The 11,109-nt window shown below is 43.2% G+C and overlaps 1 protein-coding gene across 1 annotated transcript in view; it reads left to right on the plus strand.

Moving 5' to 3' along the window:
• The window catches only part of ITGB5 (integrin, beta 5), a 198,740-nt gene that overhangs the window by 6,353 nt on the left and 181,278 nt on the right, over nucleotides 1–11,109 (plus strand). Inside the window, exon 2 of the mRNA XM_006884212.1 lies at nucleotides 9,064–9,149. Coding sequence (XP_006884274.1) covers nucleotides 9,064–9,149 — 86 coding nt within the window. The remainder of the gene's footprint in view (nucleotides 1–9,063; nucleotides 9,150–11,109) is intronic.

Raw genomic sequence — 11,109 nt, forward strand, 5'->3', positions numbered from 1 at the left:
GAATTCCAAAATCTCTGTAGATGTTCATTGACATGAAAAATAAATAAATTAAAATATTTAAAAAAAAATGGACTGACAGAGCATGAGGCTGCTGCAGGCCTGGCTAGTGATTTCGCTCCATTGTTCATGAGTTGCCTTCAGTCAGGGCCTGCTGGCCGGCAGCTGACAACCACCACCCATTTCTGTTATCTCATTGAATGTTTTCAGTCTGAACACTCCCACTGCTGGCTGTGCACTCTGGTAGGAGTTGTCTGACCCTGAACATTCAGGGTGAACAGAGGTGGAGAAAGGCTGAATGCGGGGATGCCAGCCAAGAGGCCTTTGCTGGGATCCAGACCCCAGCTCCTTTGGTGGTGTGAGGCTGGAGGGGCACCAGACAGGAAGGAACAGTCGACTGGACCTGGTGGCTGCCTGAGTATGACTGATTAAAGGAGAGGCCAGGGAATGACTTACAGAAGGAGAGAGTATTTTTATTGGTTTGCAATAAGCCCAGACTCTGAGCTTCAGAGGCATTAAATGGGAAAAGGGCAGCAGGGAGTTGAAGTTGAACTTGGAATTGTTCACTGCACAAACAGATCACTGAACAACCAAGAAAGGATATGCCCGTCATCTGGGCTGCCAGCGCCTGTTTCCATGACCTAGACACGACACTCTGACATTGTGAACCCCAGCTGTTTAGCTTTTTATTCATTGCTTCCTTCCTTTCTCAATGCTTATTGGTGCTGAGTGACTCACCCTGCCAAGTCCAGACTATCTGAAATATTAATAGGTGGGGACAGGAGAGATGCCAAAGGGAGTAACTCTGGTACAGCCATATGGATCAGCACACTGTGAAAGTTTTGGTTAGTGGACTTCCTATGATTGGCTTACTGAGGCCAGGCCTCGCCATTCATCACTATCTCTCTACCATCTCATACCTAGTGTTCTGTGCAGGGATGCTTGAACTTGAACTTGATCCAAGTCAGCAGTCTGATTCCAGGGTAATCATTCTGAGTGCAGTAAAGCTACGTTTAGGATATTGATGGGTCACTGGTACAATTCTCACTTTACATCAGGGAGACCTCAATTCAGTGCAAGGCCAGTGTAACTCATGCCTAGCCCCCCACCATTGGAGACGTGCATGTTGCTACAATGCCAAACAGTTTTCAGCAGAATTAATGGACCCATACTGACAAAGAGGGAAAACCTGGTGATCTACTTGTGAAAACCCCAGGGCTCAAGATAGTCCAGTCTGCAGCTGATCAGAGGATGGTACAGCTTTATTCTAGTTTGCTGGGGGGGGGGGGGTTGCCTGAAGTCAAAAGACAACTTGACAGCTAACAAGGGCAGAATGGCTTTACTGATGCATATGGGTATTTAGTAATAACCAAAGCAATAATATAGTTGTTGTTGTTTTTTTAAAGAAATTACTTTATACTGGTTTACTTACAAAGTTAGCATACGTTGTTTTTCACATTGGCTTTTTCCCATTTCTTTAACTTATCCCTCTCTCCACCCATCAAATTGTGCAAGCCTTTGATTACCCACCCCCCACCCATCCTCACTCCTCTGCTTCCCCCCACTTAATCCTCATACATATTTTACTCATTATCTATTTCAACAATAATGGTCTTATACAGTATTTGTCCTTATGGGACTGAGTTAGTTCACTCAGCATAATACTTTCCAGTTCCTCCCAAGTTAGGTAGTAATTTTCAAAATCCTGTGTGCTGCATAGTATTCCATAGTGTGAATGTACCACAATTTCTCAATCCATTCAATTGTGATTGGACATTTAGCCTGTTTCCATGTTCTTACGATGGTGAATAACACTGCTATGAACATTGGTTTTACTTTTTTTAAATTCTTTTTCAGTGTTTTCATTTTAGATGTATAGCATATCCTTTGAAGTTTTTCAGTATTATGTTCAAGATTATTTAGACTGGCAGACCAGATCCAGTCTATTCTGGGTGAGAACTGAGGGGACCCTTAATATCTGAGTCCCTGAACATAGACCCAAGTTCTCAGAGCTCAATTATGAGGGTCTTGTAATGACAAAGTATTGCTTGTGAGCTTTTGCAAATTTGAGCAGAGATCAATAGGAATCATTTGGCCAATGTCTTAGTTTCTTAGTGGCGCTATAACAGAAAGGAGATAAATAGATGTCTTTGTTGTTATGTGCTGTCAAGTCACCTGTGACCCATAGTGACCCTACGTACAGCAGCTCTGAAGCCTGCACTGTCCTGAGCCAGTCCCACCAACTCCGGTACACCTTCCCCCATTTCCCCAGTTACTGTATCAATCCATCTCACCTGGGGTCTTCCTCTCCTGCGCTGTCCCTTCACCCTTCCAGGCATGTGCCACAAATGTGGGTTTTTATGGTTTGTTGCTGTTATGTGCCATTAGAACTGTCTCATGGCTTAAGTTCAGTGGGTTTTCAGAGGCAGTCACTTACACTGGAGAAGACTGCCCACCTGAGGAGTGGCTGGTGAATTCGAGCCGTGTGCCTTTGGATTTGCAGTTTAGGAGACAGAAGACTGAATTCAGGGTATGTGTTCTACAGGACATCTTTCTGTGCTTCTGCTGGAGGAAAACCTTGTGCCAGCTTCCCTACTGTTTCTGCTAGTCCTTGGTGGTTTCTTGTTATTGCTGTTAGGTACTGTTGAGTCAGAACCGAATCATAGCAGACCTTCTGGCAGGCTTCCAGAGGCAATTTAAATGCGTGGAAGGAGATTGCCTGTATTTCTTCTGTGGAGCAGTTGGTAGATTTGAACTGCGTGCCTTTGGGTTGCAGCACAGCTCCCTATCACTACGCCATCAGGGTGATCCCAAGTGATGGCTATCTTTATCCATCCTACTTGCTTCTCCGTGCCTAGCCTGTACTTTTTGTGTCTCAAAAGTGACTTTATACCTCAGAAGTTTAACATGATAGGACACCATGAAGATTCTTTTCCCAAGAAGAATTATATCCACAAACACAATGAGTTAGGAGTTGTATCTTTTTTTGAGGGAGTCGTTGTTACATGTTCTTGAGTTGCCTGTGACTCAGAGCGACCCCTGTCTACAACAGCTCTGAAGGCTGCCCTGTCCTGACTCCAATATACCTACCCCCATTACCCCAGTTACTGTATCAATCCATCTCATCTGGGGTCTTCCTCTATTGAGCTGTTCCTCCACCCTTCCAAGCATAATGTCCTTCTCTGAGGACCAGTTCCTCCTGGCCATGTGCCCAACATATGTGAGCTGGAGCTTCAGAATCCTAGTCTCCAAGGAGAAACTTGGTTTCACCTTCTCTAAGACAGACCTATTTGTTTCCTTGACAGTCCATGGTATGTTCAAGACTAATCACAGTATTTAGCATCACAGCAACCACGAGTTACCTCTGTAATCACTGGGTATGTAGATTTATTTTAAAATATAAAAGGGAGCTATCTATGGGAGCAGGAGGCAGGCAGGCTCACCTTAGTCGATATGTGGGAAGAACCCCTGACCATTGTTTGCACCTAACGACATGAGGTCATGCACAGGGTTGCGTTTCAGCTCATACAGCAGTTTCTCCTCATCTGATGCAGCCTACAAGAGTCCGTACAAGTCAGACAGTGAGATTATGTCTGACAAATGCCTGTCTTGGCATTTCTAGTTCCTTGGGTATGGGTCGGGGGTCCCAAGGAGATGGCTTGTGGTGAGGAGGCCCAGGATTCAGGATTGAGGCTTCCTGCGATGGAAACCACTGCTCTGGTCTCCTAACTTCCCAGCATCCTGAGCCTTGCCTGTTTCTCCCTCTCTGTCCCAACCACCTTGAGGAGTATTTCTTCTCTGTTGTGTCCCATGAAGCGACACAGTGCAGCTTCCTAGTTCACTCTCACCCAGTCTAGTCAGCTCCTTTGCTATTTAAGATTCTGTTGCTGCCAGAGAAAAAGGAGAAGCAGAGAGAGAGTTAAAATTAGCAAATCAGAAGAATGTTAGTTTCAAGATGCCTTAACAATAAACATTTTTATGGTGCTTACTGAAGCTAGGAAACAATCCTTCCCTTTCCTATAGCTTCTCTTTCTTGTTTATTTCCCCTCTTAGGGTCTGAGTTCTTAGGACTAGTGCCCAGAGTCTCTCTTCTGCCCATCCACCTAGTGTGACTGTCTCCACTTCTCTTTTCATTCAGAGCAACTAGCATCTGTTAGACCAGCAGTGTCATTTCATTCAGAGAAAAGCCAATACACTCTGCTATTGATCGGAGGCAATCCTGGATATTCAGTGAGGGAGAAACAGAAAAGGGTGTGTTTCACCAAGGTTATCTGTGCTGCTAGGGGCAGGAAGGTGGGTAATGGGTTTGACTCCACCACCACATAGAGTGGGCCCTTGGAGTTCCTGCCCTAGATTACAGTAATGCCAGGGGAAGGAGGAGGAGTTTAAAATAAGTAACTTACAATGATTAAATAATTTCCTTTTAATCTTAGTTTCTGAGTTTTTAGATTTACTGAATGCCTCTTCATTTTCTCCTGAAGCTGTGATAGGGTTTTTCTTACTTGACCTGTTGATGATTCACGGAGTTAGTGAATTTCCTTTCTCTTCCCCAGCCTTGTGTTCCTGGGTGCATTCTTCCTCAGGGAGTGTGCTGGCTTCTTTCATATGCAGATTTCGGGTTGATAGTATTTGATTTTGGATTTTCTTTTCTTCTATCCTAATGAAATGAATCTATTCTTTCCTCCCCTCCCTGTTTTGTACTATTTTTTTAATTAGATTTTGATATAGTCTTATGTGTAAAAGGGCCTCATGTTCCCTATCAGTGAGGCGGGGAAGAGAGTGGAAATTCAAGTGCGTCTACAAGTAGGAATTGTTAACATAAACAAATCTGTCTTGGAAGAAATGCAGGCCAGAGTGCTCCTTAAAAGTTCATTGTCAGGAAAGGCCAGACTTTACAGAAAGACGTCATGCTTGGAAATGTAGTTGTTGTTGTGTACTGTCAGAACCGACTCATAGCTGACCCTCCAGCAGGTTTTCAGAGGCAGTTAATCACACTGGAGATTGTCCATCCTTCAGTGCAGCTGGTGGATTTGAACCATGTGCCTTTGGAATTGCAGTGCAGTTTCTTACCACTAGGTCACCAGTCAGTGACAAGAAGGTAGAGCCTCAAGGTCACAGTGGCTAATGGGTGCTTAAGCAGAGGTGGTTAGGATGAAGCAGGATGGGACAGGGCTTCATTCTGTGTTGTATGTGGGGTTACTGTAAGTCAGAGCTAACAACACCTGTTGTTATGTGCCGTCAAGTCACCTGCGACTCATAGCGACCCTATGTACAACAGCCCTAAACTCCGCTCTGTCCTGTGCCAATCGCACCGTCTCTGACACTCCCATAACAACACCTAACAACAGCAATACCAGTATATGCCCTGGTGGCCTAGTAGTTTCAGTGTTGTGCTACTAACCAAAGGTTAAAGGTTAAAAGTCTGAATGCACCTGGCCACTCCCCAGGGGAAAGATGAGGAAATCTCTTCCTGTTAAGCCTGATACTCAGAAACCTGATGGAGGAGGGTCTTCATTGGTTGGAGTTGATTCAGTTGGCAGTGAGTGGGCTTAATTCAAGAGTAAGGAGCCCCAGTGGTGTAATGGTTATAGTACTCAGTTGCTAACTCAAAAGAATGGAGGTGGTTTGAATCTCCCAGTGGTTCTGTAGGATCAAAGCCCTGGTGATCTGATCAGCCCAGAAAAAACTATAGGGCAGGTCTAGTTTGTCTTTTAGGGTCACTATGTGTTTCATTGACTATGCAAAGGCATTTGACTGTGTGGATCACAACAAAACTGTGACTGACTCTGAGAAGAATGGAAATCCCAGAACACTTGATTGTGCTCATGTGAAACCTATTCTTGGACCAGGAGGCAATAGTCAGAACAGAGCCAGGAAACTGCATGGTTCAAAATCAGGAAAGGTGTATGCCAGGGATGCATCCTATCTCCATACCTTTTCAATCTATATGCGGAGCTGATCACCTGGGAGGCTGGGCTCTATGAAGAGCAATGTTGCATCAGAATTGGAGGAAGACTCTTTCTTCAACAATCTACTTATGCAGATGATGTAGCCTTGCTTGCCAAAGGCATTTGCTGCAGAAGGTCCAAGGACTGCACCCTTCAGTATGAATTGAAGCTCAATATTAGGAAAACAGATTCTCACCACTGGGCTGATTGGCAGCATCATGATAGGCAGTGAAGTGATGAGGATTGCTAACAGCTTTAGCTTGCCTGACTCCATAATCAACACTCTTGGTACCAGCAGCCAAGAAATCAAAAGACTAATTGCATTGTGAAAGTCTCCTGTTAGAGATCTCTCCAGAGTACTGAAGAGCAATGATGTCAGTCTAGAGAATAAGGTGTGCCTAATCCAGGCCATGGTTTTTGCCATACTTGCTATGCCTCTGAGAACTGGACAGTGACTAAGAGTGATAGAAGAAGAATGGATGTCTTTGAGTTGAGGTGCAGGAGACAACTATTGAACACACCATGGACCACCAAGAGAACAAACAGGTTCATCCTTGAGAGGGTGAAATCAGGCTGTTCCTTGGAGGCAAGGATTCTGAAGCTCTGTCTGACATACTCTGAGCATGTTGCAAGGAGGTGCCATTCCTTGGAGACGGACATCATGCTTGGGAGGGTGGAAGGACAGCACGAGAGAGGAAGACCCTCGATGAGATGGATTGACTCAGTGAATGGGGTAATGGTGGTAGATGTATTAGAGACAATGAAGTTAGAGCAAGGGTCAGGGCTGTTGTATATAGGGTTGCTGTCAGTCACAAGTGGCTTGAAACAACAACATGTTTTAGAATCAACTCAACAGCACAGTAAGAGTGAGCGCTTACATTGTAAATGTTTAGCTTTGGCAAATGAGCAAATTGCAGTTAACACTGGGGCTTGTAATTTTCAGCCTTAGAGAGGCTCCTTATTAAAAACGGAAATTACTCCTCCCTACCCATTTTAAAGCATCATCTATAGGCTTGTGTGATGGTTTTTAAGTGCCGTGAAATCAGCCCTTGCTCACAGTGACATTGTGCACAACCCAACAAAACACTGCCCAGCCCTGCACCGTCCTCATAATCTCTGCTGTGCTGAAGCCCATTGTGGCAATCACTGTGTCAGTTCCACCTTTGAGGGCCTTCCTCTTTTCCAGTGACCCTCTGCTTTACCAACTCTGGTGTCCTTCTCCAGGCACTGAGCCCCCTGGTAACATGTCCAAAATTGGGAGGAATCTTCTCATCCACACCTTGAAGGAACAATCTGCCTGTACTTCTTCCAGGATAGATTTGTTTTGTTCTTTGATCAGCCAGCCCAAATATTTTCCACCAACATAATCCAGTTCCCTGTTATACATCTGAAAGTTAAAAAGTGACTAAAGACGACAGAAGAATTGATGCTTTTGAGTTGTAGTGTTGGAGAAATGAATATCTCATGAAATGCCAAAAAAAAAAAAGTGTGAATATGCCTTGGAGGGAAAGCAACTTTCTTACAGTGTTCCTTACAGGCAAGGATGGAGAAACTGGGTCTCATATTCTTTGGTCATGTTGGCAGGAGGGGTCAGTTCTTAGAAAAGGACATCATGCTAGGAAATGTGGAGGATCGGTGAAAGAGGGGAAGGCCCTCAACAAGATTACTCAACACAGTGACTGTAACAATGGACTTCAGTGTATCAGAGAGCTTATTGGTGGCACAGGATGATGCAAGCTTCAGATCCAGTTCAGATCTGTTGTTCATGGGGTCACTATGAGATCTAGTTAAAAGGCACCTAACAACAGCTAACAGTTCTTCTTTGGTCATCCTTATTTATTGTTAAGTTTGACATGCATGCAAAGCAATTGAAAATACCATGTCTTGTGAACCTTAGATTTCAAAGTGACATCCTTGCTCTTTGGCATTTCAGAGACATTTTTACAGCAGATGACTGCTTTCATGAGTGTTGATTGTGAATCCAAATAAAACAAAGTCTGTAATTGTTGCAGACTGAGGGTAAAGTAATAATGAGACAGTCAACCAAGAATGAGATAAGAGAGAGAGTAAAGACAGGGGGCCAGCAGTCCTGATGACTGAAGTGCCCAAGCCATGCCTCTCTGTGTATTTATTGAGAATCATCAGGAAGTAAACAAAAGAGAATCACAAGGGAGTAGAAAACAAACCCAACTGATCATGGGGAAATCTTTTACAGATAAGAGGAAATTCTTCTCTATTGTTTACCTTATGCTAATCTCAGGAGGGAGGGATTCAGTAAATACAAACTAAGAACAATGTTGACTTTTAAGGAATGCCTTAGTGCTTCTATTATCAGGATATAGCATTTGGTTTATTATTAATATTAAATTTAATGTTCGGCTTCCCACATGTGATAGCTTCAATCTTTTTTCCACTGTCATGATGTTGCCTATTGGTCCATTCATTGGTGAGGATTTTTGTTTTCTTTAGGTTGATGTGTAATCTGTACTAAAGTCTACGTTCTTTGAGCTTTATTGATAAGTACTTGCAAGTCATCTTCATTTTCTGCAGAGTTGTATCATCTGTATATCACATGTTCTTAAAAAGTCTCCTTCCAGCAAGCTCTGGTGGCCTAGTGGCAAGATGCTGCACTGCAATCACAGAGGTGAGCAGTTCAAATCCACCAGATGCTCTGCTGGAGAAGGAGAGACAGTCTCCTCCTGTATCAGTCAGATTCGATTTGATGGTACACACACACAAATAATAATAATTTTTAAAAAGTCTCCTTCCAACTCAGATGCCACATTCTTCTTCATATAATTAATCTTCTTAGATTATTTGTTCTGCATAGGGATTGAATAGCTTGTTAAAAGAATATAGTTCTAATGCATGTCTTTCCTGATTTTAAACCATGCAGTATCCCCTTATTTTATTCAAATGACTTCTTGTTCTATGCACGGGTTCTGCATGAGCACATTAAGTGTATTGGAATTCTCTTGTCATCCATAATTTGTTACAGTTCACCAAGTCATATGCCTTTGCATAGTCAAACACAAGTAAATGTCTTTCTGGTATGTGTTTATAGCTAAACTAAAATAGGAACTAAATAGTGCATTTTTGTCTTTATCTTGCTTTGAAGGTCTCAACATATGCACTAGTGGAAGTGCCACATCATGTGAAGAATGTCTGCTCATCCACCCAAAATGTGCCTGGTGCTCCAAAGAGGTATGTGGCAGGGGCCGGGGAAGGGAAGGAGTCCTGGATGGTGGGCTAATCACAGAACACAGGCTGACTGCACTTAAAAGTGTGTCTGTAGTCCCTGACTGGGACAGTGGCTAAGATGCTTGGCTACTGACTAAAAGGTTAGAGGTTCAAATCCCCTCAGAGACGTCTTGCAAGAAAGATGTAATGATCTACTTTCAAACAGTACTCAACTGAAAACCTTACTGAGCAAAGTTTTGTTCTAAGATGCATAGAATTTCTCTGAATTGGAATTGACTTAAAGGCACCTGGGGCAGATTTTGCAAACTATCTCTTCCACATCCACCCAGGCCACTGAAAATAGAGAAGCTATATTTTTTTACGGTAAGTTAGTTGTGATGCTCAACAACTGTGACAGTGATGTGTCAAATGTGTTAATGGTCACCCATGGTGGACAGTGTTTGGTGGAGCTTCCCGATGGAAACAGGCCTGGAAGTAGGAATGGCATCCACTTCCAAAATGGCTTGCCTCTGGAAACTCTATGAACTTGGAGAAATGATGACAGTTCTACAACTGTTCAGGTCTTTCGTTCATAGGGTCACTATGAGTCATCTACGACTTGACACAACAACAACTAGAGGTTAGTTGAGTCTCTTGATACTCTTACATGTTTTAGGAAAATAGACCTTCTTTTCCTTTTGTCAGGGGGCCCACCTATGCCTCTTCCATGGGTATCTATGCTTTGATATAAGAACTGCAGAAGTGTAACAATACAGAACACGTCTGGGTGAGCGACAGGTTGGTGGATGCAGGTCACCTCAGTGTGTCTAACTTGAGGATGTGTATTATAAATTGGTCTGTAATGAATGATTTTGCTTTTAAATCATGACTGCTATTTCTTTAAGTTCTATTGTGAGGGATCTAAGCTTGGGACAGTGTTAGATGTTTTGCATTCAAAAAGAAATAAAAAAAAATCTCAGGGCTTGGTGGACCAATTAGTAATTTCTCACTTACTAAATGTCTGTCACTAGGACACTCCTGGGTCATTTTTCTAGACTATTGCTGGGATGCTAGAGCACAAATCTCCTGCACTGGTGCATCACTAAATCATCTGACAAAACCCCCCAGGATCTGCCTTTTTAGGTGGGCTCTGTCAGCAGCTGTGGGTGTGGTCTCTGCCAGTAGGACCAACTTGATGCCTAGGAGGTTGGGCTTATTCTTCATCATGGAAGCCTCATCAGTCTAATGACTTAACTATAGATAAAAGTACATGACTTCGAGTCTATCCCACCTGAATTTCAGAACCATCTCAGGAACAGGTTTGAGGCCTTGAACACTAATGAGCGAAGACCAGACGAGTTGTGAGAGGATATCAAGGGTATCATCCAGGAAGAGGGCAAACGGTCATTGCAAAGACAGAAGAGGAGGAGAAGACCAAAATGGATGTCAGAAGAGACTCTGAAAATTGCACTGGAGCACAGAGAAGCCAAAGCACAAGGAAGAATTCAAGATACTAAAGTGTTGAATAGAAGATTTGAAAAGGCAGCACAGGATGACAGAGTAAAATAGTACAATGAAATGTGCAAGGAGTGGAGTCAGAAAATCAAAAGGGCTGAACTCCCTCAGCATTTCTTAAGTTCAAGGAACTGAAGAACAAATTCAAACCTCGAGTTGCTATAATCAAGGATGCTTTAGGCAGAATATTCAATGATCAAGGAAGTACTAAAAGAAGGTGGAAAGAATATATTGAGTCATTGTATCGAAAGGAATTGGCGGACACAGAAGAATTTCATGAAACAACATATGAGCAAGAGCCTGTGGTGATCAAAGAAGTTCAGGCTGCTTTGAAGGAAGTAGCAAAAAATAAGGCCCTAGGAATAGATGGTATACCAATTGACATATTTCAGTTAACAGATGCTGCCCTGGATGTGCTCACCAAGTTGTGTCAAGAAATCTGGAGAACAACCACTTGGCCAACTGACTG

The sequence above is a fragment of the Elephantulus edwardii genome, unplaced genomic scaffold (assembly GCF_000299155.1).
Source record: "Elephantulus edwardii isolate Elephantulus edwardi_28Jun2011 unplaced genomic scaffold, EleEdw1.0 scaffold00032, whole genome shotgun sequence".
Classification (NCBI taxonomy): domain Eukaryota; kingdom Metazoa; phylum Chordata; class Mammalia; order Macroscelidea; family Macroscelididae; genus Elephantulus; species Elephantulus edwardii.